We start from the raw sequence: 27,065 nt of genomic DNA, 5'->3' as shown, positions 1-27,065 counted from the left end.
CCTAGGTTTTAGGATACCGGGCTTGCACTGCCATGGCCCGGGTTCAATCCCTGGTTGGGGAACTGAGATCCCTCAAGCAGCATGGTGCGGCCAAAAAAGAAAATAAATAAATAGGGACTTCCCTGGCGGCACAGTGGTTGAGAATCTACCTGCCAATGCATGTGACATGGGAGCAAACCCTGGTCCAGGAAGATCTCACATGCTGCGGAGCAACTAAGCCCGTGTGCCACAACTACTGAGCCTGCGCTCTAAAGCCTGCAAGCCACAACTACTGAAGCCTGCGTGCCTAGAGCCTGTGCCCCGCACAAAGAGAAGCCACTGCAATGAGAAGCCTGTGCACTGCAACGAAGACGCAGTGCAGCCAAAAATAAATAAATAAATTTATTTATTTAAATAAATAAGTATATTTAACTTAACAGTTGTACTAGAAGAGAAACAGATTTGGGGGGGAAACTGACAAGTTCAGTTCAGAACATACTATGTTTGTAGTACCTGTGAAAAACCCAAGTGGATTTTTAAAGTGGACAATGGATTAGACTGGAGCTCCAGAGAAAGATCTGGACCAGAGATATGGTGCCAGCAATGTATGGAGGTCATTTGAGCTGGAGAGAGAATAAGATCACCTATGGTGTATAGAATGCAAAGGGTACAGGATCTGAGACAGATTTCTGGGGTTTAAGAAGCAAGCAAAGTCCTTCCTTATGCAACAGAGAAGGAACTGCTGAAAAGGTCAACTGTGTTGGCTGTTGCTGAGATATCAAGCAACATAAGGACTGCAGAGTGTCCCTGCAAAGTTAGGGGTGACCCTATGCGGAGTGAGCTTGCAAAGGTGAGGGAGTGAGGGGAGAGGAAATGGAGACCCCCATGTGTAGGCAACTTTCTCAAGAAGTTTGACTGTAAGAAGGAAGACAGAGATAGGGTGGCAACTGGAGAGTACAGTAAAGGGAAGTTTGTCTAAAGATGGGAGAGACTTGGATATGTTTAAAAGCTAATGGTAAGGAGCCAATAAAGAGGAAAAGGATAAAGTGCAGGAGAGATGGCAGAGAAGGCAGAAGAGGATGAGATTTGAGCACTTAACAACCACCAGATGAATGGATAAATGAATAAAGTTGGTCACTATTTTGGAAGTGGGAAGAGAAAGTTGAGAGGTAAGGTTCTCCACAAGTTGAAAACAGAGCAAACTAAGGAAGACTTCACTGAGACAGAATCCCCATACTGGCAGCCCAGGCCTCAAATCACGTGTCAGGGGAGGAGAGCTAGCTCTCTGATGTCACCAAGGGGGTGGGGCACTCCCCACCCCACATCTCCAAAGCCAGACAGAAATCCTCACATCTTGCAGTGGAGAAACTGAGAGAAGGGGAAAAGAGGCATGGTCAGGTAAGGAGGAAGCACAGGTGTGGGGTTTAAAGCTCTGGCAACCGACAGTGGAGGTCAGTTCCCACCTTCCACCAGGGAGAAGCTAACATTAGTCCCCCATTCACCCCCATAAGCTGTCAAAGCATCCTGTACTACTTGTCCATAGTCCCTGATTCAATTGTAATTAATAAATTTATTATGTCATCAGTTAAGATCTGTCTTTAAGCTTCAAGAAGGCAAGGGCTATGTCTATCTCCTTCCCTTCTCTTATCTCCAGTAGCTGACACTGTTCTTTTCACGCAGGAGGTGCTCAGCCAATCCTTGTTAAGAGCATGAATGAATGAACCCACACACTAAAGTACGGTCCCACCCAAGAGGCTTATGTACAGAGGATCATATCAAGGCTGCTCAGCTCCCCAAAATATCTCCTAAATTGAGAGGATGGTATTTTCACCTCTTCCTCAAACTCTGAACCCCTTTGTGTTTCTCCCAGCAACTTTCTCTTTCTCTCCAATTTGGTCTTGGTATTTCTCTGGCTCTCTGTTTCTCTGTCTTTATGTTTTTCTGAATCTGCACAGGAAGCAAGCAGTTCTAGGTCTGAGGTGATTAGCAATAGAAACATTGGTGTTTGTGTAAATTTAATAAAGGGTCACACATTTTTGTATCTTTGTCATTCATTAACTCCTGTCTCTTTGCCTGTGTTCTGTCTCAGACCTGATTCTTTCTCCTCATCTTCTTGTGTCCAGCTCAAGAGTCCTACCACCACCCAGGACCAGCTCCTCTAGTCCCTGGGTCTTCTGATTGGCCCCAGAAGGTAGTTGGAGGAAAATCACCCAGCTAGACCCCCTCCTCTGATTTCCTGCCTTGCTGGTCTCGAAGCCCTACTGACCACATCCTCTCTCACCTTACATACTTCCTCATTAGTCACATCAGCCAGGACTTCTCAGCCCCCAAAACCTGTTACTGACCCCCACTCAGCCCCTCTGCCTTACCCTCTCCTCTTACCCCAGGCTTTCTATTCTTCCCTTCTACCCCACACTGCTCTTAGAACCATGTCTCTCTGCCTGCAAGCAGCCACTCCTGTCCTTTTCTGGATCTCCCTCACCCCTTTTTCCCATAGGTGACAGTACCGACGACAATGCTATCGAGCCAGTGGTGGCCAAGTACCCGGGGAAACCTAGGGCTGGGGCCCTGGAGCCCTTCTTGGGGATCCCAGCTCTGTGCCCTGTATGCCTTCACTTACACTGGGGCAGATGGCCGGCAGGTGTCTCTGGCTGAAGGGGACAGGTTCCTACTGATTCAAAAGACCAACTCAGACTGGTGGTTGGTAAGGCGCCTGGGAACACACTCCACCTCTCGCCCCATCTTCATCCCAGCTGCCTACATGACAGAGGAATTCAGCCCTTCCCAGAGCCTGATAACCATCACCCCCAGCCAATCCCTCTAGACTCCTGGTGAGTAAGTCCTCCCCCATCACCCTCCTACCTCCCTGGCTTCTGGGAATTATTGGAAAGATCCCCTTCCCCGAAGCTTTTGCTAATCCTCTACTCCTACCCCTCACCCCCACCATGGTGTCCCTATCGCCTCTCCTTCTTAGTCTCAAGCCTTCTAGATCTCATGTAATTTTCTACCTGCTCTTGTCTTCCCTGTGAGCCCCCAAGATCAGGCACTCAGCCAAGACCCATGGGGGGACCCTGCCCCCAACTCTTCCCATTTTTCTGTTTCCAGGGCCCAAGTTATTTCCTGGCTCCCTGGAGGAGATGCACCTGTGCCAGGAAACCCCAGGCAGAGCCCAGCCTACATCTGAGCAGCCTCCTCCTCTTCCCCCTAAAATGTGTAGAAGTATCAGTGTTACCAACTTGAGGCCCAACCGCCTGAAGCCCTTGCAGGAAGGACCAAGTAGAAGATACCTTTCCCAGGAAGACTTGCTGACAGAGGCCGATGCGAACATGGTGAGTCATAGTGCTTCTTCTGAGCAGTCAGTCGACAGACGTTTACTGCTGGGCTTAGTTCTAGGCACATTGGCAAACAGGATAGACAGAATCTCTGCCCTCAAGGGATTCCCATGGGGGTGGATGAACATATAAATAAGATAGCCCTTGGTACTAATAAGCACTACCAAGAAGCTAAATGTGGTAGAGGATGAATGAAGTGGTCTAGGAATGCATCTCTATGGAAATGACATTTAGTTGAATCTGAATAAGGAGAGACAGCCCTGAAACAAATGAGGAGATGAGAAGGAATTCTAGCTGAGGGACAGCAAGTAGCAAAGATCCTGAGGGTACGTGGAACCTGGAAAATGATAGAGGGACTGAAAGGCCAGCTTAGCTTTGCTTTTCTCTCTCAGCCTCTTGACTCCTGGCCCAGGGCAGAGTTTTTTTCTGTGTCCTGTCTTGCTAGCTCAGGTCACCAGCAAGTTTCCTCTAGAGATGGAACTCCCTTGATCTTCCTGAAGATTCAGCCCCTCCCCTCTCTCTTACTTACTAGTGGGTGAAAAATGGCCCCTCCTCTCTCACACTCCGCTAGCGCTAGCCCCGGTCTCTGACCCCTCTCTGTCTCCTTTTACTCTGGAGGATGTGAGGGTGGGACGCTCCTCTCGACCCCTCCCTCCACGCACACGGAAAGCCTGTTCCCCTTTCCTGAGGTCCTCTGGTGGGGGTGGGGTAGGGGAGGAGGGAAGTTGGCAACAGGAAGTGAGGAGAAAAGCAAAGACTGTGAGGGAGGGAGTCAAAAAAAAAAACAAAAAAAAAACCCAGAAAAAAACCAGCTGCAGGAGACTAGGGTTTCCTCCTCAGTACCTGGGTCACCCCAGCCAGGAGGTGGTGGTGAGAAAATGGTGGGGGAGAGAGGAGGAGATGGTTAGGAGAGAGAAGATCGGGAAGGGGCACAGGTAAAATAACTACCTCTTTCTTCTCCCTTCCCTTGCAGGCAAGACCCCAGACCTTCATGTCAGAGCCCCCTGTGTACTGCAACCTGGTGGACCTTCGCCGCTGTCCCCGGTCCCCACCCACAAGCCCTGCATGTCCCCTGCTGCAGAGGCTGGACGCCTGGGAGCAGCACTTGGACCCCAACTCTGGACGCTGCTTCTACATAAATTCACTGACTGGCTGCAAATCCTGGAAGCCTCCACGCCACACTCGTACCCAAGAGATGGTGAGACCTTCCCTCCTGCTTGTCCCTTATCCCTTCAATCTCCTCCTTTCCCCTACTGATCCCCAAAGTAATATGTTTTCTCACTGGGACTCTCAGAAGATCAGACAAATCAAAAAATTGTTAAGAAGGGTGTTGAGAGCCGACTGAGGTGGCATCTGGATGGAGTTTTGCCTTTCCCTCTCCCCAGAACCCTGGCTCCATGGAGGGGCCACAGACCATGAATAGGGACAACGGTGTCTTGCAACCTCAGGCAAAGGACTCAGAATCTGGCACAGGGACGCCAGGTCTTTTCGACTCCCAGGTGAGATCCCTCACTCCTCCTGATCACATGCGGGAAAAGCCATCGTTTTAGATGATGCAAGACATTCTTCTAAAGTACCCCACCACACCCCCTGACTCACACCCCCACATCCGCACCCCTCTTCCCCCTACCGCCAGGGACTCTGAAGTTAAAGTTTCCTCCACCTGTTTCTCCAATCCCCTCCCCCAGGGTTCACCCTCCCTCTGCAGACGCGCCTCCCAGCTCGACCCCTCAGACCAGCCTTCAGCTCTGCAGTCCCCTCGGCCCCTGCCGCAGGTCCTGGACGACCCCCATGTAAGTCTCCCGTTTCGTTGTGAACGCCAAGATCCTCCCTGCCCAGCCCCCAGTTCTTGCTCCTTCAGAAAGGTCTTCCTCTTTCTGAGCGTTCTCTGGGTATCCTCTCTTACCGAGCACCGCCCGCTCAACTCTAAAGGACCTCACTCCTGGGAGATCCCCTGGGGAAAGCCATGGTGACTGTGGGGGGCTCTGGGTGGCTTATTGATACATTTCCTTCCTCTTGCCAGGAGGTAGAAAGGTCGGGCATGCTCAACATGACCAAGATCGCCCAGGGCGGCCGCAAGCTCCGGTGAGAGCTGGGAACACAGCAGGGGCGGGGACTGTCGGATTCCTCGGGTAGCGCCAAGTGTTGGGCCCTCCCCAACGCGAATGTAAATGACCTCTGCACTTTTATCACTGCCCCCGCCGCCCCTGCAGGAAGAACTGGGGCCCATCTTGGGTAGTACTAGCGGGTAACAGCCTGGTGTTCTACCGAGAGCCACCGTCGACCGCCCCTTACACCGTCTGGGTGAGTGTGAGGGAGGGGAGCAGCGGGGGGCAGGAGGGGTTCCGGCACAACTTCTACCGGCCTCAGGCCTACGGGAGGGGGGAAGGGGGAGGGGGGGGAGGGCATGTCGAGAGGAAGGAGCGCAGCCTCCCGTGTCCTCACAGTCCACCGGGTGAGAGGGAGGCCGTGCGGGGAACAGCGCCGTGTCCTCAGTTTCTCCCCGAATTGCCAGGGACCAGCGGGTAGCCGACCCGAAAGCAGCGTGGACCTGCGCGGGGCCGCCCTGGCCCACGGCCGCCAGCTGTCCAGCCGCCGCAACGTCCTACACGTGAGCGCTCTCCCGCTCATCCCCGAAGCCCCACCCGGTCCAAGGATGCGCCCCCAGTTTCCCTCACGGATCTCCCGCTGAGCCTCCCTGTTCTTTATGCTCCTTCCCGCTGACTCAAGCCCTTTCCCCGCGGGCCCTTCAGATCCGCACGGTCCCTGGCCACGAGTTCCTGCTGCAGTCAGACCACGAGGCCGAGCTACGAGCCTGGCACCGCGCACTGCGGGCGGTCATCGAGCGCCTGGTGAGATGGGTGGGAGGGGGCGGGACAGGGACCCGGGAGAGCCGGGAGAGGCTCGGGCGGGCGGAAGGAGTGGAGAAGGAACTGTAGGATGTGGGGTGGTGAGGGACAAGGTGGCAGGTAGAGCCCTGGGGTGGGCCTGGGATGTGTGGGGCCCCAGCAGCCGGCAAGGGGGGTGCAGATTTCTCTCCTAGCTCTCTTCCAACCTCTGATTCGGCCCATCTTGCTGTGTGGATCTAGGATCGAGAGAACCCCCTCGAGCTGCGTCTGTCCGGTTCGGGACCTGCGGAGCTGGGGGAACTAAGCGCAGGGGAGGACGAAGAAGTGGAGTCCGAGTCCGTGTCCAAGCCACTGCTGCGGATCAGCGGCCGTCGGAGCTCCAGTTAAGGGGCAGGCGTGGTGGGCGGGGTCTGGGGGCTTTTTCCCCCCCGCCCCTCGGAGCCACAGTCGGAGCTGCTCTCCTGATCAGATTCCACTTGCTTCCGCAGGTCGGTGCCCCGAAGGAGCTGAGCAGAACCAGAACCGGGTACGAAACAAACTAAAGTGGCTTATCGCAAAGAGACCACCCTTGCAAACCCTGCAGGAGCGGGGTCTTCTCCGAGGTGAGATGGGCTGGGCCACCTAACGCCCATCTTCGTGCCTGCTTTCGTGTTTTTGCAAGCACTTTTATTTACATTCCGGATCTCGGCATCAGCCCATTTCATGGATGAGAAAACTTCAGCGAGGCTCAGAGTAGAGCTTCCCAGAACTAGATCAGTTGTCTTCTGAGACCACTGCTTTTCCCCCCTGCAGCTGATTGTTGGGGGGAGGGGGTGTACTTCCTTGCCCAGACCTGAAACAGGGAGGCAGGAGAGCCAGCTCAACTTTGGGGTGAAGACCCGTGCTAGAAAGAGCTTTCATGGGTGACGCTGTCACTGGCTCCCCACCTCACTCTGTGCCTCCCCAGACCAGGTGTTCGGCTGCCAGTTGGAATCACTGTGCCAGCGGGAAGGGGACACCGTGCCCAGCTTTGTGCGGCTCTGCGTTGCTGCTGTGGATAAGAGAGGTCACTTTCCCAGAGACCCCAGAATCTCCCCTTCTAACAGGCCAAGGCCCAGAACTCCCCACCTCCCCCATCCTAGCCTTTCTTCTGCCCTTTTTCACTCTACCCTCAGGTCCCTCACCAGCACACACTTTAGAGCAAGGATCCTTATCTGCTCCCTGCCTTATCTCCTAGGTCTAAACGTGGATGGCATTTACCGGGTGAGCGGGAACTTGGCAGTGGTCCAGAAACTTCGCTTCTTGGTGGACAGAGGTAAGGTGGCTGTGGGCAGGTGTGGTACTAAGAACTTCATATATCAGAATCACAGGTGGTTCTGAGTGAGGGAGCTGGCAGAAAAAGGACGTCTTCTGTCTGGAGCTACATGTCTTAGCACGTGATCTCTTCTTATACATGTTGCAGAGCGGGCGATCACCTCCGATGGGAGATACGTGTTCCCAGAACAGCCAGGACAAGGTACTTACATGAAGGGCCCCTCAGACCCTTAAAAGTCAACCCACATCATCCCTGCTCCCCGTGGATTCTCCCGTGTCCTGCTTCTGGGGAGGTTGTCCCCATCCTGATCTCTGCTGTCTTGCCCCACTGTGGACCCCTTGGGCATTCCTGTGGTCTGCTTTAACTGAATCTTCTCCTAAACTCCTGATCTCTCAGTTTCTGGGTCCCTCTGGCCATTTCTGAGCCCCTCTGTACCTCCTTCTCCTTCCAGAAGGCCGATTAGATTTGGACAGTGCTGAGTGGGATGACATTCATGTGATCACTGGAGCCCTGAAGCTTTTTCTCAGGGAGCTACCCCAGCCTCTGGTGCCCCCACTGCTGCTGCCCCATTTTCGTGCTGCTCTTGGTAAAGGATGGGAGCTTTGGGCAATACCCTTGACATGGGGTGGAGGAGAAGGGGGGGGGGAGCATGAGTGATAAGGAATAGAGTAGAGATTCCCTTATACTCTTCTGTCCCATCCTGAGCACAGAGATGGAAAATAACTTTCAGCTAATATGCCATCTCCAGTTGTTTTTTTGGTGAATGTTTAGAGGGCTGAGTTTAAAAGAATTCCAAGGTTGCAGTTGGGCTCGGCAAAAAAGAAAGCTGTGATAGATTAATGATGTCTTCACCGAGCATGGGAAAGAGTAGTGTTTACCCACTCTGCCCTAGCACCTTCCCTAACCTCACTCACATGCCGTTCCCATCACTCTCTCTCTAGCACTCTCTGAATCAGAACAGCGCCTCTCTCAAATACAAGAATTAATAAGCTCAATGCCGAAGCCCAACCATGACACTCTACAGTACCTCCTGGAGCATTTATGCAGGTCAGGAAGACTGGACATCTTTGTTCATGTTGGGAGAGTGTGGGATGGGGCCTGCAGCTGGGACTCCGTGTTCAGATGGGGTGAAGGTAGGGAAACACCTGAGTTTAGTGGGTGATGGAGGAAATAAGCAACCTCTGTGCAGAGCACATATTACCAGAGTCAAAGCCTTTTTGCTCAGTCAGCATCAAATGGGGAACTGGGGACCAAGACAAACCCAGGAATGCTGCGAGAGAAATAAGGAAAATCTCACCCTCTCCCTTCCCTCTGCTTCTTTGACTTTCACTGGGAAAGTACGGATGACTTACTTGGTGGAGTTGGGCCCGGGCAGTGACCTCTGAGAGAGCATAGCCATTTGAATTAAAGCCTCCCAAATTGTGAGCAGAGAGGACTCTAGGGGCAGTCTCTGAAGTTGGGAAGAGGTGGGTGTATCCTAGGTTGTATCTTCAAGTTGTATCCTGAAGGCTTCTCCATTGGTCTCATCTCTGTCCCCCTGGAGGCCCTCTCCTTGATTTTCTTCAGCCACCGCATGGAGGGATCCCAAAGTGAACTCTTCCTCAAACCTCTGAAGGGTTAGATTTATTTGCAGCGGCAAGGCTGCTGCCCTATGGCCCTATCTCTTGGCCTTTGCCCACAGGGTGATAGCACACTCAGACAAGAACCGCATGACCTCCCACAACCTGGGAATTGTGTTTGGACCAACCCTATTTCGACCAGAGCAGGAGACATCTGACCCAGCGGCCCACGTCCTCTACCCTGGGCAGCTCGTCCAGCTGATGCTCACCGACTTCACCAGCCTCTTCCGCTGACTGGGGCAAGAAAGAAGAGAAAATGTGTTTCCGGTGATTTCTGTTGGATAGCCTTTGGTGGGGGTTGTTCTGCTTTGAGGATATCCCTTTAAATCCTGCGTCTGCCAGATGACTGTCTCCATCTTTGTGAGTCTGACCTGAGGGGTTGGGAAAGGGTGAGGAAGCTTCTCTAAAGAAGGAAATGGATGCATTAACCCCTGCTTCTCTAGTTCCCTGTCATCACCCCTCCGCCAAGATAATAACATAAAGCAGGGCTTTTTCTGATGCAGTTCCTTTATTATCAGGAAACAGTGTCATTATCAAATTCCTCCCCAAATATAGTTAGACTGTACAGCCCCAGCCCATACCTCCCATCTCTGGGGTATTCCAGGGGGCTATGGCTCCTCCTCCTGACTTCTTTGTGGGGATGGAAACCCCTTAGGAAATGTGGGTCTGTGATTCCCCACTCCTTAAGCACTAGAGTTGAGGAACTGTGTCTCCCCAGGCAGGGATCCCAGGAGGACACTCATGTTGCCCACAGCCATGTTGGGGGTCCCAGAAGGAGGTGGGGTATGTTCAGAGCTGTCCCTCTGATCATGGGAGGGGGAAGGACTCAGCCCCTGGGGCTCATCCAGAATAGCCACAAAGTCCAGCTGAGTGTTGTCGAGATCAAGAGAGTCCAGAGGGTTACACACCTGCCCTTCAGGAGGAGGGTACAAGGCTGGGCCCCCTCCCAGCCTGCCCACCTCAGGGTGGCCACAGCTGGGGTTGGTGCCCCCTGCCTTGAGGGGCCCATAGCAAGTGGGTAGTGGGGGCAGAAGTCGGGGTGGTGCTGCTGCCCTATGGGAAGCCTTATTTGCCCCTACTGCAAAATTTTCATGGCATGGTGAAGGGGTAGGATAGGAGCCTGACTTGTGATTGGGCAAGTTAGGTGCAAAGCCAGGTCCATATGTGGCCACTTGTGCCTTGGCAGGGCTCAGGCTAACCTGGGAACCCCCCAGAAACCTGGGACTCTGGTAGAGAGGGTCCTGGACTGGGGGATCTCCCCTGCCCCCTCCCTCCCACAGCAGCTCCTGTTGAGACTGAACATAATTACACACAAGCTGTGCCTTGAGCTGTCCTGTAGAATGAGTAGGGGACTCAAAATCCAGGCTGGGCCTGGGCTCTGAAGGAAGATAATCAGGAGGTGGCTGGGTATAGGTGCCTGACTGGGGATATTGGGGAGGGGGAGGCTGGGGGTAGTGGGAGAATAGAGGCTGTGAGCGTGGAGGCCCCTCACTGGGGTGGGCATTGAGGCAGGGTGCCAGTCCTGTGGAGTCAGAACCCACTGGACACCCCTGTTCCGGCTTCACCTGCACTTGTCCATAATGTTCAAGACGAGGACACTGGCTGTAGGCTCCAGTTGGAGGCTTGGGGCCTGGGTACAGCCCAGAGTGGGAAGGGAACTCACCCCATGTTTCTGGGGTGGGTTCAGGATAGGAGACCTGCTGGGGACAGGGGTTGGGGCTGTAGTTGGTAGGCGGACCAGGCCCAAGAGGCAGGGAGCTTGGACCTCTAGCTCCATAAGGCTCAGCTGCTGCCCCCTCAGGTCCCCCATATCCCAGAGTATCAGCAGGCGGGAAGTCCATATAGGGGTTCACACCACTGCCCATCATGGAGGTCCCAACCTCTGGCTCCTCCCGGAGCCCTCTGGTATCCATGGCGACATTCTCAGTGATGCTGGGGGGCTGTGGTGAGTAGACAGAGGTTGGAAGTTGGGGATCAAAGTTCCGTCCTCCTGCCACTGTGGGGGGTGTGTGGACACAACCCAAGCTCTTGAACCGCTGGACTCTGGCTGGGACAGGGCGGTCAGCAGACCGGGCTGGGTCACTGGCCCTCCGGGTGACGCCTACATTGGGGTTGTATCCTGGATACTCGGCTCGGCTTCTCCAGGGAGGTGCAGGAAGACCCCCCATCCGATCCAGGCTGGGTGCTACAGTGGGTGGGGTACCACCTCCCTTGGCTGAAGCATATCTTGCCCGGAGCAGGTAGTGCTGGGCAGGTGTGAGGCCAGGCAGAGAGGATGCACAGTTCTCTGGTGGGGAACCAGGGGGGAAAGGGGAAGCCAGGGAGGAGCGGCGGCTGACAGTATAGGCTGAGCTGACGCTGCTGGAGCTGCTGCTGCGGCGGTCAAGAGATACTGGGGGGCCCAGACGGCGAGACCCAGGAGTGCCTGCAAGTGATAGGTAGAAAAGGCAGGGGGGCCAGGGAGCCCTCTGAGTCTCACCCTGCCTCGTCCAAGGGATAGCCTTGTCCTGGAATCCCAAGGAAGGCTCCTTAACTCTAACCACTCAGTTTTGTCTCCTCCTTCACCCATGCCCTTTCTGCTTCTGGGTCACCAGGGGTTCAGGGTTGCTGTGAACAGTCCTACAGGTTGTACACTGCACAATCATAGGGGACAGCATTTGCATCATAGACTTTGTATGTCACAACAAGTCTCTGATAGATGGAAGGAAAGCGTCTTGAGGAAGGAGGACGTTTTTCTAATTGTACAAAGGAGCTGTATAGCAGCCCTGAAGGGTGAAGTCCTCCTTCCAACCCCAGGGAAGGTCCAGATCCCAGCCTAGCAACCACCCCCAACACCCATCTCTCACCGGTGTGGGTCAAGCTGGGCAGTTTGAGGCCCCTGGGCCCTATTGGTCGGAATTGGTGTAGCTGGTCCAGCCTAAGGTTCTCAAGGCGGCGAAGAGTAGACAGACCAGTGCCAGCAATGCAAGGCCCCTCGTCCAAGCTGGACAGGTCCTCAGTGCTGCCCCCTGCATTTCCAGTCATTTCCACACCACTGTCTGTATTGGCAGCGCTGCCTGCTGGGGAGTGGTCACTGCTGCAGGACGACTGGGCCCCAGGGCTTGGCTGTGGCTTCTGTGGGGAAGATGAGGGCTAAGGGTGGCACCCATCCCCCTTCCCCACAGTCCCCTGAACTTGGTGAGTGGCTAAAGGCTGTGTCCCAGTGACTGCTTAAGGGTACAGAGAGGGCTGAGCAAGTGAAAGACTGAGGGCAAACTGGAGAAAAGGTGATGAGAAGAGCCTAGACTACCTTGACTCAAATTTGGGCTCTATGACCTTGAACAATTTCTCTATGCCTGAGTTTCCTTATCTGAAAATGGGCAGAGTAAGCTCCTTTCTCATGAAGTTGTTGTGAGGAGTACGTGAAATTATACAGGCACAAGGCCTAAAATAATATACTAATTCCTATATATGAGTTTGTTGAACCCATTAAATAATTAATTACACTAAATTCCCTAGATTTGAGGTAGCCCAAGGAGCAAAACTTGGATAAGAGACTGGGGGGCCGGCCACAGAAGAGAGATTTGCACAGGAGGCGATGGACCAGTTGGGAGGGGACTAGAAAGATGTCGGCAGGGCAGGCGGGGGTATGGAGGCAGGGGGTTGCCTCACCATGGCACCCTCCGGCACAGTCAGTCTGCTCTCCTCCCTGATGGGGCCTCCGTCCCGCTCCCTCTTGGGCTCCACTGTGGAAAGAGCCGGTGCCCGGGGTAGGGGGCCATCTCCTCGGTGCCGCTTGGTCACGTGGGCATCAGGACCATGCACTGTCTTGACATGTTTCCGGAGCGAGCTGGGATCTGTGTAACGTTTGGTGCAGCCAGGGAGCTTACACACATAGGGCTTCTGTTGAATGGAGAGTGAAGACAGCAGGCAAAAGGATCAAAGCGGGAGAATGCAGAAGAAATGGGAAAATGTGGTGGTAAGTGAGGACGAGGGGGGTCAGGGAGGAATGCATAGCAACCCAAGGAAATAAGGAGAGTAGGGCCCTTGGAGTAAAAGGTGAAAGGATCAAGGGGAAGATTAGGAAAACTGACAGCCCAGGCCTGGGAAAGATGAGGGGGTGAACCCAGGTCTGTGAGGCCTCATAAATTCAGGTGTTGAGGGACCAGGGGTCTCTTCTAGGTAGAATGGATCTATTTTAATTTAGCCCTTGCCTGGTTAGAGCAGGGGTGGTAAGTGGAAATTCTTGGTTTCAGAAAGACCTTCTTCAGGTGAATTATATGGGTCGGGGTAGAGGGAACTCACCTCTGTGGAGTGGATGCTGGGCTAAGGGATTTCTTATGGGGGAACCTCCCCAGTAGGTGGCTTCTTTAAGTGGGGAGGGTCTCTTGAGTGGGGCATTCACCTCATTGGAGTGGGTCCGATTCTGGTGCTTGGCTCGGTCACTGGCATTGCTGAAGGCTTTACTGCAGCCCTCGTGTTCACACATGTATGGCTTCTCACCCGTGTGTGACCGCAGATGTGTCTTCAGATTTTCAAGGCGTGAGTATGACTTCCGGCACCCCTCAAACTAGGGGACATGGGAGTCAAAGGATCGCTCTCAGACAGAAGGACATGAAGATTAGTGGAACCCTGAATCTCAAAAGGGACATACATCAGAGAATATAACTCAAGATGGGAGAGCACTGGGGCTTCAGAATTCCCAAAATTCAGGGACAAGGGCAGGTAAGAGCTGGGGGAACAGAAGTAGCTGGAGGCACTTGGCCTGCAGGGACATGGAGCTGAGGCAGCGAGCAGCCCCTGGTCAAACCAGGGCATGTCTCCTGCATGGGGAGCCCAGACTGTTTTAGGAGGGGTCATCCAGGGAGTGTGTGTCCTCAGTGCAGGGCTTCCCCATTCGGCAGAGTTGCAGGCCCGGTGCCTAGGGCCCACTGTACTTCTAGGGGCCCACAAAAATGTTTTAATTTCTTTTAAAAACAAGGGGAAAAATTAGCTTTTAGGTCCAAGAAAGTGTTCTAATATATAATATCAATATGTTCATCTTCATACCAACCTAGTCATAAAATACAATTTTTGAATATTTGTTTATGGAGGAAGGGACCTATGAAGGCAAAAGTCAGATTGGGCCCTGCCTTGGTGGGGAGCCCCGATTTAGAAAGAAACCCTGAGCTTGGGGAGGGGGTGCCTCACCGTGCACTTATGTGGCTTCTCGCCTGTGTGTCTGCGCATGTGCACCACCAGCATGTACTGGGCTTTGAAGGGCCTCAGCTCCCTGGAGCAGCCCCCCCAATGGCACACAAACTCCTTCCGCTCTCCGTGGATGTGCTCGCTGTTGATGTGCTGAGGGAGAAGATGCAGAGGTTCTCTGAGGTTCCCTATGCCCCTGAGATCCACAACAGACCTTCCCTGGACCTCCCCACCCCACCATATCCCTCCATGGCTTCCCATCATGGGGGAAGAAGAGGCAGGAAGAACATCATAGCCCACAGCTCCATTCTTCCAAGTTTCTAGAACAAAGCTACACCTCCTGAATTTCAGCCTACCCACTGGGCACCCAACCTCTGACCTCCTGCCCTTAGCCTGATTCCACCATGTCCCACCCAGAATGTCCTACAGGCTTCAGCCAGCATTCCTGTTACCCCCTGCGGCTCACATGCACCAGCTGCTCCTGGGAGTCAAATTCCTGACTGCAGCCATCCCAGCGGCAGTCAGTCTCATACACAGAATCGTGCTCAGGCTTCTCCTCTCTCTCCAGGTCTTCCCGCCCATCCAGCATCCCCAGCAGGGGATCCTAGGGTAGGAGAGAAAATCCTAGTGTCACCTGGGTGACAGCTTTTGTTTCGCTCAGGTTGCAGAGGTAAAGCTCCCCGCTCCCCCTTACCTGGGTACCCGTAGAGTTGGGGCTGCACATATCACCTTCCAAGGGCTCCTCCGGGCGCTTGCTAAGCAGCGCATCCAGCTCAGACTTCAGCTTCCCCAAGGGCAGAGGTGAGGATGGTGAAGGGAGAAGTGAGCAGGAGGAAGAGAGAGCCCAGCCAGGTCTTCCTGCCCTGAGTGCCCCCACCCAAGCAGCTGGAACCCCTGGGTTTGGAAGAGACTTCCTCCTTAGACTGCACTGGTGAATGGGATGGGCAAAAGGTGGGATCTCATTTGGAAGAGACCGATTCAACCCCAAGGAGCGAACCCCGGCACCCATACCCCTTAATTTTTCTGGCACTGAAAACTTTTACGTCCTCTGTTCTTCATTCACCTTTCCCCTAAAAAGTCTACCACCCACCCACCCTGAACTGAGGGAAATCAGGTGACAATATGAGGACTCTCACCTGGCAAGTGGAGAGGGGTTCCCGGGACTGAGGATGTGGCATCATCCCACCCTGGGTGTGGTCATGGGGACCACAGGGCTGGACCCCGAAGGAAGGCGAGGTCCCTTTTTGGTGATTCATCTGGGGTGAGAATCCCAGAGATGGGCTGAGGAGGAGGAGGAGGAGAGGCAGTTACTTAGGACTATCATCTCAGAAAGCCTCAGGAGTTCTTGAGCTCTTTGGAGGGTTTCTGGAAGACGGTATGGGAAGTGGTTGAGGCAGTCCCAGGGAAGTACTGAGGAGGGCTTCCATGCCTTTGAAGCGATAAGGATTCAAATAGGGTCAGGTGGTTTGGAGGGCCTGAGACTTTTAATGGGGTTTGGTAGGGCCTTTAGGGGCCTCTTAGCCCGAGGCTGTCTGCACCTCATGGTGCCGATGGAGAGGTGACCATAGGAGCCCCCCGGAGATGCACAGCGTGAGTTGATGAAGGCCACGAGGGAGCTGGGTGAGGTGCGGATAACTGTCTGCAGGTCCAGGCTGGCGTCTGACAGAGGTGAGATGGAGAGAGCCCGCTTCTTGGTCAATTTGACTGCACTCCGGGGAGGAGGAAACAGTGGGGCTGGGGCAGGAAACAGGGGAGATAGATACGGTAAAGGAGCATGTCCCCCATGCATGCAGCCTATGGGTCCTGACTCTCAGCCAAAAGAAATGACACCAGACTCTGCCCTGTTGACCCCATCTGTGACCTCCTGATCATGCTCTGATTCCTTGATCCCATCTCCAAGCATTTCCTCTTCCAAAGTAGATGCCCTGCCCTCCAACTTTCTCCCTCAGGACAAGTCCCAAAGAGGCAGAAAGGAAAGAGATGTTGCCCGAAGCCTCACCCTCCATGCAGCTGCTGGTCTCTCTGGCTGGCCCGTAACTGTGGGGGCCGGACATGAGGGTGGCCTGGTGGCAGAAGGGCAGGCCAGGCAGTCCTAGAAAAGAGATACAGCTGGAATGGGGGTTGGGAATGGAGGACACATAAGGTCTCACCTTGAAACCCCAGGTAAGGCCTGATCCCATATTCCAAGCCCCAGTGACATGGGGCCTCAGATCTTTTTGTATATGGGAAACTGGCATGGGGCTGGAGATAGACGAGGGATCCCTGGGACTGGGTGAGAGATCTTCCAGTCATCAAGGTCCGGGGATTGGTGTACACACTGACCTTCTGTCCCCATGCTGGGGGCCCCCTGACTGGGGAGGGGCCGGAGACAGCAGGGCTCGCCATAGCTACTGACAGGCGGTGGGGTCATCGAGTTGAACATGGTGTCTCAGAGGAGAGTGTGGGGACACTGCAGGAGGGGAAGGGAGATCTGCAAGTTATAAAGGCAGGAGAGAAATATGGAAGGTCAGATAACTAACTCAGGTGCCGAACCCTGGGCAGAGCACCTCCAAGACATCTGCCATAGGAAATCAAGTTGAAATGAGCTTCACTCAGCCAGGGGAGGGTAAGGAGAGAAGTCCCATAGAGGTAGAGGCAGTCTTGGGGATCTTTGTGGGAACCGGGTGGGAGCTTTGCCTGGGTGGGGTGTGTGTGTGTGTGTGTGTGTGTGTGTGTGTGTGTGTGTGTGTTTGTGTGTGTGTGTGTGCACGCCCTCAGTTTCATCTCCTTCTGACCATGGGCCAGCTTTGAGGGGTGGGATGGGGGAACTCAGGAGGAGGAGTGACTGACCTCAGGCACTGGGCTGGCTGCTCAGCCTGAGCCCCTCTCCCTTTCTTCATTTGTTGCCTAGGGACAGCCCGTCTACAATCTCTCCAGTGTCCAGCAGAGGGTGCCCTCGCCACAGCCCGGAGACGCTGATGGGGCCAGGAGGGAGCCCAGATGATCTGTCCTTTCCTCTCTAAGGCAGAAAACTGTGTGGAAGGGGATAAAGTTTCTGAGGAGAGCCTCCAGGGTCTGTTGGGTACAAAGGATGGAGCTGGTGTTATTCAGGGGTGGCTTGAATCTGGGCGCCCGCCTAACTTTTGGTCTGTTTTGGGGGAACAGGAAAGGGGCTGTGAGGGAAAACTTTGGGAGAATACACAGACACAGACACAGCCGCAGACACAGACACACACACAAATCATCCATTAGAGAGGAGTAGTGAGGGAGAATAGGGTGCCGCTGTCCGCTTTTCTCCTCAAACTCCAGTTTTTACTCCACCCCGGGTTTTCCGGTCTCCCGGGACTGAGGGTGGGGTGGGGCGGGGTAGGGTGGAGAGACAGGGAGCGGGCCGGCCGGCGCGGTGGGTGATCCCAGGATGCTGGGATTTAGGGTGAGGGCGGGGTAAGATGGGGAGCGGAACCCGGACCCCAGGACCCAGCCCGAGCCCCGTAGCTTGGGCTGTACTCTTCCTAACTCCTCCTTTACCAGCGGAGATCCGGATCCTGCAACCAGGACCTCCCAACTCGACCTTGGCACTACTTTGGGGGGGGGGGCACAGCTGGCTGGCAGCTGGATGGGGGGACACTTCTCCCGCCTTTCCTCTATGACTCACCCAGGGCAAGGAGGCGAGGGCTAGCAAACAACCCCCCAAAACTAAAGAGACTCCCCCAAACATGCCTACTCAGTCATCTTCCTGCCCCAGTGCCCAGCCATAGGGGAGGCCGACATGGAAATTGGGCGACATCCCTCCTCACCCACGCGTGCCACAGCCCACCCACGTCTCCCCTTCATATTAGTGAAAGAAAGATTTCGCCAACTTTTCCAGCTTCAGAAAATTAAGTTTTTCTGGGGTGTGGATGAGAGCGCAGGATGGGGCAGGGAGCTCCAGGTTCCCTTGCTGGAGCCCTGAATCATCCTGTGTCTCCCAATTTTCCAGAGTCCCCCCTCGCACCCCCGCTCCCCAACTCCCAGGAGTCGGCCCCGCCCCCCTTCTCCCGGTCCCGCCTTCCCCGCCCCCGTGCCTCCTCGGCCCACCCAAGTCGCCGCCGCAGGCTCTGGCTGCAGACTGCTCCGCTTCCCCCGCCCGCCCCGGGAGCCCAGTTGAGCGGAGTGGAGGGAGGGTGGACTGAGAGGCGGGACACATTCTTCCCTCCTCCCCTCAGTGCATCCCGAGAGCTGGCATTGGCGCCGGGGGGTGGGGGGGGCACTGTTGGAGAGTGGGAGTCCCCTTGGTGAGGTGAAAAAGAAGAATCCAGAAATTACAGGGAGAGAAAGTTACTAGGGTAAATAAAATAAGGTGTGTCTGGGGAGGGGGAGGGGCCAGGACACCTTAGGTTCCTGGGTATCCCAGCTGGCTTCCCAAGAGTTAACCCCTCCAGACCCCCGGGAACCCCCTAGTGACGTCAAGGGTGGGGTCTGTGCCGCCTGGCAGGGGATGCCTGGGAGATAATGGGGGGGGGGTCTCTGGACCCCGCCCCCCAAGGAAAACCCACCCTTATTCCGGCCCTTACAACTCCCCCCCGGGAAACTGCGCTGCCTTCTCCCTCTACTGGACCGTAAAAACCTATCCTATGAAGACCCCAGTTCTCCAGCGCCCTAAAACTTTCAGTCCCCCGTGTCTATGGGATCCCCTTTCCCTAATCCTGTCCCCAAAGCTAGCTGCCCAGGACGGATTGTTTCGGGGTCATGGGGCCTGAAAGAGGCTTCAGAGCGGGGAGCAAGGGCAGGCAGGGTGGTCTGAGCCAGAGGAGGGGCCTCGGTCCCCAGCTCCCTTTCGGGAGGGGGACCAACGGTGATGCACAGGCAGGCAGTGCCCAGTGGTCCCGCCCCATCCCAGTAGGGGTCTCCCTGTGGCTGGCCCCAGCTGCCCTGGTGGTCCTGAGGTCAGAGGGTCAAGACAAGGTCTCCTCAGCTCCTCCTTAGCACCCTGCCCACAGCCATTGGGACCCAGGAGTCCAAATTCCTTGGGGAGTCTTCCTAGGGCCTAAACTAGAGACTAACTCCACCAGCCCCCTTCCTACTGCAGAAGACAATTCTTTTTCCCCCAAATACATGCACCAGCAAGCACATCTGTCACAAGACAGGTCAGAGCTTTAAGCCCAGCCGCCCCCCAGTGGTTTTGTCACCTCACACACTCTATCTAGGAGTCTCTCCGTAGCTGTTCCCTCCTTTCAGAAACACTGATGTTTTCCTGCCCTGCGCTCACAATCACACCTGGACTTCCCTCTCTACCACGCAGACCTCCAGCTAACCGTCCTTCCAACCTCTTCATCCCAACCTCATTAAAGTGAGATGTTCCTAACATGTGGGAGAAGCAGAGACAAACAAAGAGATCCACGGTTGCCTGAGACAGAGACACACAGACTGTCAGAAAAAAAAAAAAAAAAATACAGAGAAAGGGAGATACATTTGAAAAAATTCTCCAAACTTTCTAATATCTTATCCCAGGCTCTCCCACTCTTATTTTGCCTCTATGCCCTAGGTCTCCCGCCTTGGCTGGGCAGAGTCCCTCGCAAGTAGAGCATCCCCTCAGGTCCCTTCCCCCACCGCTCCCAGGTGGTCCCCCTCCTGCCCCCCTTCTCACCTCCGTCTGGACGCAGGGCTCGGGATGCGCGGTCCAGGGCTGGAGTCTGGGCTGGGGGGTGTGCGGTGGGGAGGGGGGGGCGGACAGGGCTACAGCAGCGCAGCCTCAGGGCCACCCCCACCCCCCAACCTGGCCCCCAGCCCTCCAGCCGGCCCAGCCCGCCGGGCCGCGAGCCGGGACCACCCGCGAGAAGCGCAAACTTTTTTTTCCCTTTTGCAAAAACTTTTTCTCGCTCTAGCCGCTGGCGCGCCGCAGCTCTTCCCGCTCGCCCCTCACCTCCCTCCTATTTCCCTCCCTCTTGCCGTTCTGGAGGATGAGGCGGGGTAGCTGGAAGCAAGAGAGGGGGTGCCGGGCTTATTGCACCCCCAGGACCCCCAGGATCCTCCCCCTCCCTTGAGGCACCCTATACTGCCTAACACCCCCCCCCCCCCCGCTGAACATGCTGCTGGTAGTGGGCAGTAAATCCCGGCGTGGATCCCTGGATCGGCTGCCTACGAAGAGGCTCTGAATCAGAGCCAGAAAAAACAAATTGAGAAATATATTAGGGGGCGGAGGGGTGACGAAAAAACTCACCCGAGAAAAATAATATTGGAAGTAGGGTCGTCGACTTTAGTTGGTGCTGAGCATTCCATAACTATCCTGTAGTTTTTCTGCCGGCCTCACCCTTTAGATAGAACATGAAGGGGTTGGGACAGATTTGGGGTGGAAACAGGATTGGGACAGAGTTGGGTTGGGAGCCCTGGGCGGAAGGTGAGGGGTCCGTGGAGCATAAAAGGGAGGAGCAGCGGCTGAGGCTCTGGGTGCAGGGCAGGGCCTGTGTTCACAAAGTTGCTAAGGAACCCTGAGACTGAAGTACTGTTCCCGGAGAACTCCTACTTTCCTTCATCTCGAAGTTCTGGAGACTGGGGCCACCTCTGCACCGCTACGCGGCACTCTCTCTTTCTGCTCTTCAAGGCTGTCTACTCCCTCTACTGGTCTTTCTGGCACATGACACCTTCTTCGAGTCTGACTGGAGGCAGAGGAGTCTGGGGGAGGTGAAGGAGTAGGAGACTTAGGTCCCCCCACCAAAGCCCAGCTGGGAGCCCATGCAGGGGTTGCATAAGCCCAAAGAAACAGAGGGGCACACCGGCAGAGGCTGCTACTGCAGAGTGGTAGTGTCTGATAGGGGAGTGCCCTGTCCCTTTGGACTTGTGTTGCCATGGTTACCGGATGCAGGGGAAGGGGCAGCTATTTTAGTTTCTCTGAACTTTCTTTATGAGAAAGGGGAGAAGGCATGGTGAGGGAAAGGAGCCCCTTCTTTTTCTGTCACCTCTCAGGTAGACCTCCCACATCCTAGCTCTGCTTCCAAGAACCACGCCTCCTTGGGTCTGGAGAGTCAGTTAACTGTTCAGTCTGAGGGTCAAGGGGAAAGGTGAAGCTAGGAAGAGGTCTGAGGCCTGACAAATATATGTATCAACTGTGCGAGGACAGATAAGGAGCCCTATTTTAGCCTCCCTCCCTCACATGACTTTGACCCAGACAGTTATACCCAGAGGGTCAGTCAAGATCAATGATAACTGGAGAAGAGACCTTACACATGCCCCTTCCAGAGAGCTCTTTTTTTTTTTTTTTTTTAAATTTCTTTTTGGCTGTGTTGTGTCTTTGTTGCTGCTCTCGGGCTTTCTCTAGTTGCAGCGAGCAGGGGCTACTCTTCGTTGCAGTGCGCGGGCTTCTCATTGCGGTGGCTTCTCTTGTTGCGGAACACATGCTCTAAAAGCGCAGGCTTCAGTTGTTGTAGCACACGGGCTCAGTAGTTGTGGCACAAGGGCTTAGCCACTCTGAGGCATGTGGGATCTTCCCGGACCCCACGGGATCAAACCCGTGTCCCCTGCATTGGCAGGTGGATTCTTAACCACTGCGCCACCAGGGAAGTCCCAGGGGAGCTCTTTTAGAGCGCATTGCTTTCTCCTCGCCATCCAGGACTCTTGATCAGCAATTCTCAAACAATTTGGCTTCAATGTCCCTTTACATTCTGAAAAATTACTGAGCTTTTGTTTATGTGATTTATATCAATTTACCATATTAGAAATTAAAACTGAAAAAAAAGTTTGTAACACAAGAATACACAAGCACACATCCCATTAACAAAGATGTCAGGAAGGTGATGTAATCACATGTCCTACAGCCTCTGGAAAACTCCACTGTAGGCTGTTGAGATATTGAAAAATTAAAAAGGCAAATAACATCTTAGTTTTATTATGAAAATAGTTTTGACTACATGAAGCGTCTCAGGGACCTCCCGGAGGTTCCCAGGCCACACTCTGAGAACCATTGCTCTGGACCATCATCCCAGCCCTTCCTCATGACTCACACTTGTTGATTTTTTTTTCCTCATTTTTATTAGGAAAGTATAAACATTTGCCTCCCTGATGGGTCCTGCCCCCCCGCAAGAAAAACCAGAGAACTTTTCAGGCTCAGCACTCCTCTCTCTGGGCTCCCATTTCCGGGGCTCTGCCAAACACCTCCCGTCAGCCCCTTTCCCATCTCCCTCTTGAGCCTCCCTTCAAGCACTTCCACAGCCCTTACACTTGGCCAGCCTGTTTCCCCCATCCCAAGCCCAATGGGCCCTTGGTCTGTTTCTTCCATCCCTCACTTGAGGACTTTCCTCTGGAGAGACTAAGTGATTTTTCTCTGTCTTCTCCTTCCCACCCTCCCTCCCTCACCTCTGCCATCTTCTCAGGTGGCTTAGGGTAGGAAATCATACTTTCTGGGTAGACTCCTTTAGAGGACACACTTTCCACTTTCCCCATCTCCCCACATATCAACCAGCCTGGGATGTGCCAGAGTCTGGACAAGAAAGTGCCCATTTGGGTCCCAGAGGGGTCAACCCAGTCATATTGCCAGGTGACCCACTGGATGAAGGTATGGATCAGGAATCTGATGCCTCCAGACACAGATGCCCTTTGCCTAGGAACCCCTAGTTTGATCTCTTCACTCCAAACCCCCAGGTCCTCTTGCTAGCTGCAGCCACAGGCCTCTACCACCATATCTGGCACATCTGTCTTGACCACGTTGCCATCACGGTCAAGGTAGAGGAGAGAGAGAGGCCTTCGGGCAGTAGGGACACAGCAGGAAGTACCCAAGGGCCAAGGGTTGTTGGCCTTGAGGAGGCTGAAGACAGCAGAATGGAAGGAGGCAGCAATGCCTGGGCTGCCAGCCAGGTGCGGGGGACACTGCCCACTGCAGTAATTCAGCTGGTACCCCTCAGGCTGCAGGATCCAGTCCTGCCATCCCAGTTCCTGGAAGTCTACATAATGGTCTCGCCTACAGCATAAGGGGGTCTCAGGCTCACAGCTGGGGGTCCTCCTCCTGGCCCGGCCTGCTCCAGGCTCTTTGGGCCGGGTCTTCAGTTCCAGGAAGGGCCGCTGCTCTCCCGCTGTGTCCAGGAGCTGCTGAGTTTGGGGGGCAGCTGTGCTGTTGCCTTCTAGCGGTCTGCAGTCCAGTTGGAGTTTCAAGACACCAGACTCCTCATGCCTCAAGCCACTAGAGGGCAGAGTCAGGGCGTGCCAGCCTGGGGTTGTCAGTTGGTGCTCAGCCAGGAGGACGTGGGACCCCCGGCGTCTCCTCCTATGGCCCCATGGGAAAATCCTCAAGGAAAGAGTGCTAGGAAGGGTGGGGAGCACATGCAGCCAGAGGCGAGCGTGGTACAGGTGGTGGGACCGAGGAGCGGACAGGTAGAAGGTGAGCGTGGAGCTGCAGGTGGAGGTGGTGGAGTCTGCCGGAAAGATGGAGAAGGGATTGAGGAATGCGATCGGAGATGACACTGTCTCCTGAGACTCCCGCAAGCCCTGCCAGCTGCTCTCCCTAGCGCCCACGTTTAGAAGAATCAGGGACTCCGAGGCCAGTCCTGCTCAAACTCCTCCTCTTCCTCCTGTACCGCGCCCCCTCTGCTTCTGCTGTCGCTGTCATTCTCCCCTCCCTTCTCCCTTTCCCCGCCTGCTCTCTGCCTGTCTCTCCCTCACCCACCTGTGATGGCAGCAAAGCTGATGACCTGCTCCCCATTCGCTGGAACCAAACTGCCCCGCTGCAGTCTCCGGAGGGCTCTGGTCAGCGCTGCCTGGGGTGGAGGATGAGTTATTATGGGACGACCGGTCAGGTGTAGCCCCTCGAGGATCTGCTGCTTGGCTAGCTCAAGGACCAGAGCTCGTTCTGCTTGGGGTGCCAGTGTGGGGCCTCCACAGGAGGGACACACAGACCCTGCCCTCTGTGCCCACACCAGTGCCCACAGCAGCACCAGCTGGAGCTGGACATCAGAGAGCCCCATGCTCCTGGTGAATGGCCCTGGGTCAGGTTGGGAGCCTCAGATGGCAGTTGCTCCTTCTGTTGAGTCTGGTTGCGTGGAGGCCAATGAGGGCACGGTGGCAGCAGACAGCAGTGCCACACCTACCCTTGGCCAAGGGTCGAGCCACCTGTCTTCTGTTGCCTGAGACTCAGGAAGGCAGACAGTGGATGGTCCGATGGGTAGCTGTGTTCAGTGTAGTCTGCCAGTTTGACCCTCACAGCTCATGTCTGGCTACTGACTGGGGCCTCTCTAGAGCCAGCAGCCTAGGGCTCCTTCACCTAGTGGTCAGCAGGCAGACCTACCCTCTGAGCCCCAGGATTGGCCAACTGTGCTGCCCATCAGGTCCCTGCAGGGGGTGGAGGTTCCCCCCTGGAGCTCAGGTTTCACCATCTGGCCCTGGTCACGGAGCTTGAGGCAGGGGTAGGGGGGTGGGGGGGCTATGTGGACACGCATGATGCAAGAAGGAGGATGATTTCACATGCTCAGTCCCCAAGGTCTGGGGCTCGGGGGAGGGAACTCCATATGAGCAAGGTGGGAAGGGCAGTTTGCCCCATACCTACAGTCTGTCTAGCTTGCCCATCCACCACTGCTGCAGCAGTTTCCATGAGGCAGCTGGGAATCCCAGTGGTTATTTCTCTGGGCTGGAAGGTGAACTCTGGTCTTTTTATTTCTAGCAATGGGGCTGGGACAGTGGTGAGAGGCTGGGGGCGGGAAGAATGGAGACCTCTTGCCCAGGCCAAGGTGGCAGTGCCACGGGGCACAGAAGTCACCCCGACCTTGCTTGTGCTGACCGCCCAGAGTCCAGTTGGACTGGAGCACAGTGTGGACGAGGGCTGGAGCATTGGGGGGGGGTAGCATGTTACTGTGATGTCTGGGGAAACCTAGAGAGGTGGGGGTAGTGGTGATGCAATCTTACAGCAGGGCAGAGTCCATCAAGGATGGCAGAGGGGCATGGGAGTTGGAAGGGCCTGTCCCCAGCTGCTGGTTCTCTTTCAGGGCACTGTAAGAACTGCCTAGATTTGGGATATCCTAGAAGTGATGCCAGCCTCTGTTCATGGTGGTGGGAAATGGAAGGTTTATGGACTTTTAAAAAAAATTAATTTATTTAATTTATTTATTTTTGGCTGCATTGGGTCTTCGTTGCTGCGCGCGGGGGCTACTCTTCATTGCAGTGCGCGGGCTTCCCATGGTGGTGGCTTCTCTTGTTGCCAAGCATGGGCTCTCGGCACGAGGGCTTGGTAGTTGTGGCGCACGGGCTTAGTTGCTCGGCGGCATGTGGCATCTTCCCGGACCAGGGATCAAACCCGTGTCCCCTGCACTGGCAGGCCGATTCTCAACCACCATGCCACCAGGAAGCCCAGGTTTATGGACTTTTAAAAACAAAGCATGGCCAATACAGCAACCTTAGTCCCAAAGCCAGCCCTCCTTACCACACTGCTCACTGGCTTTAAATGGCCTAACCAAGGCCACATGCCAGCCTTTCTCCTTGTGCCCAAGTCTCTTCAAGAAGCTGGGAGGAAGTGAGTGTGATTTGGAAATGTGCCCCTATTCCAATTTATTAGTCTCCCCGCTATTCAGCCAGTGGGGGTTGTCAAGAGAGACTACTAGATCTGGCACAGGGGAAGAGAGGTGGTGCTTTGGGGGCTAGGGCTCGGTACCACCAGTGTCCACCATGTGGCAGTGCTGAGCCACTGGACAGCAGCAGGCTTGGTGCTGACCAGCTTCCCAGGGAAGGGGCTGCTCTGGGGAGTGGAGAGATTCAGAGTGCTTCCCAACCTCTCACTCTGGGGACCCTGCCTCTACACCAGAAGACACCCTCAGCTCTCTCCCCACTCCAGCCACTGCTGGAGAGCAGAAGCTGTCGTCAGGACCACATCACTGCTAACTTCGGTTTGGTTTTGGATCTCATCGCTGCTGACACGTGGCCATGGAGCGCGGTGATGGGTGCCAGGCTCTTCCTAGAAACTTAGGGCACCTGTGGTGGGGAGGGGGACAATGAGACTTTTAGATGCTCCTCTAGGTCTTGAGTCATATTTAAGCCCATCTGTCCAGGGCTCTCCGCAGCTCCCAGCTCCCTCTCTATCGGTCAGGCTGGTGAGTGACAGCCCTCTACCCCCTGGGGTCTGGACCACAGAACTGCAAAGCAGAGGTTTCTGCCCATGGTGCTGTCTCAGAGGGCTTAGCTGTGGGTGAGCTTGAGTCAAGCGAAGCAACAGGAAGTGGCTGCAGGAGTCATTGACCCCATCTCTCCCCTCCCCTCTGTGTCAGATGCCCCCAATTTCCAGCTCTTCCTACCCTCTTGCTGCTGTGCCTGGCCTGCCCCTACCTCCCTACTGACACTTACGTCAGAACCCAGCTATAAATATGCTCTTAGCATCTTAGTCACTTTTCTCAAGAAGTGCTCCCAGGTTATAAATACCCCAGCCATCTGCCTCCCAGGCCCGCCCTACCACCAACCTGGTTGGGGGCTGGGGGATAGCGACAGGCTTGAGGGTGGGTAAGGAAGTAGAAGGAGCCTGAGTGATTATCTTGCCCGAAGGAGAAAAGCCTGACCAAGTCTAGAGTTAGAGGCCAGGGAGCTCTGGAAGAAAAGGTTTGGAAGAAGACAATTCCACTCTTTCTCCTTTTTGTCAAAGACAGAGCCAAAAAGGAAAAGGAATAATACTGATCCCTTCTAAATTTAGTTTATTTTAAAATTTGCTATTTTGTTCATCTCGGATTTGTTTGCATTGATTTTGATTTTTTTAAATATTGCATTAAGTTCCTATTTATCCTGACTGATGAATTTTTTGGCATCCCCTTAAAATTCTGCCCCCAAGGCAAGAGCCTCACTTCTCCTCACCTTAGTCTTGGCCCTGGGGACTGAAGCTATAGTTGGAGGTTAGATCTGGGGGACGGGT

The 27,065-nt window shown here is 54.8% G+C and overlaps 3 protein-coding genes across 5 annotated transcripts; 1 reads left to right on the top strand and 2 right to left on the bottom strand.

The window, feature by feature from the left end:
• Positions 1 to 4,118: 4,118 nt before the first annotated feature.
• Positions 4,119 to 9,478, top strand: ARHGAP9 (Rho GTPase activating protein 9). Its single transcript, XM_067009540.1, has 16 exons — positions 4,119 to 4,181; positions 4,285 to 4,509; positions 4,697 to 4,810; positions 5,000 to 5,104; positions 5,335 to 5,396; positions 5,525 to 5,615; positions 5,827 to 5,922; positions 6,065 to 6,163; positions 6,401 to 6,542; positions 6,649 to 6,762; positions 7,107 to 7,205; positions 7,377 to 7,454; positions 7,602 to 7,655; positions 7,906 to 8,040; positions 8,396 to 8,501; positions 9,136 to 9,478. Exons 2-16 carry the CDS (start codon positions 4,303 to 4,305, stop codon positions 9,305 to 9,307), a joined length of 1,674 nt encoding a protein of 557 aa, XP_066865641.1. The 5' UTR covers positions 4,119 to 4,181; positions 4,285 to 4,302; the 3' UTR covers positions 9,308 to 9,478.
• An 89-nt stretch (positions 9,479 to 9,567) lies between these two features.
• GLI1 (GLI family zinc finger 1) lies at positions 9,568 to 20,200 on the bottom strand. 3 transcript variants are annotated; one of them, XM_067010660.1, is made up of 13 exons: positions 19,845 to 20,149; positions 17,069 to 17,250; positions 16,562 to 16,688; positions 16,239 to 16,331; positions 15,778 to 15,973; positions 15,376 to 15,520; positions 14,934 to 15,023; positions 14,706 to 14,843; positions 14,243 to 14,392; positions 13,458 to 13,622; positions 12,725 to 12,955; positions 11,920 to 12,187; positions 9,568 to 11,498 (listed from the first exon to the last, which is right to left on the bottom strand). In XM_067010660.1, the coding sequence occupies exons 3-13, from the start codon at positions 16,659 to 16,661 to the stop codon at positions 9,757 to 9,759; spliced, it is 3,318 nt and encodes a 1,105-aa protein (XP_066866761.1). In that variant the 5' UTR covers positions 16,662 to 16,688; positions 17,069 to 17,250; positions 19,845 to 20,149; the 3' UTR covers positions 9,568 to 9,756. The 3 variants fall into 3 exon arrangements, with proteins under 3 accessions (XP_066866761.1, XP_066866762.1, XP_058936380.1); XM_067010661.1 differs by having other exon boundaries at positions 9,574 to 11,498; positions 16,562 to 16,709; positions 19,845 to 20,200; XM_059080397.2 differs by lacking the exons at positions 16,562 to 16,688; positions 17,069 to 17,250; positions 19,845 to 20,149 and having other exon boundaries at positions 9,574 to 11,498; positions 16,239 to 16,476.
• Positions 20,201 to 22,634: 2,434 nt separating this feature from the next.
• On the bottom strand, positions 22,635 to 24,147 carry INHBE (inhibin subunit beta E). Its single transcript, XM_059081149.2, has 2 exons — positions 23,850 to 24,147; positions 22,635 to 23,598 (listed from the first exon to the last, which is right to left on the bottom strand). Exons 1-2 carry the CDS (start codon positions 24,145 to 24,147, stop codon positions 22,841 to 22,843), a joined length of 1,056 nt encoding a protein of 351 aa, XP_058937132.1. The 3' UTR covers positions 22,635 to 22,840.
• Positions 24,148 to 27,065: the final 2,918 nt, after the last annotated feature.

This window comes from Kogia breviceps, chromosome 12 (genome assembly GCF_026419965.1).
Source record: "Kogia breviceps isolate mKogBre1 chromosome 12, mKogBre1 haplotype 1, whole genome shotgun sequence".
Lineage (NCBI taxonomy): Eukaryota > Metazoa > Chordata > Mammalia > Artiodactyla > Physeteridae > Kogia > Kogia breviceps.
The sequence above is the reverse complement of the archived record's forward strand: the minus strand, read 5'-3'. Positions and strand labels throughout refer to the sequence as shown.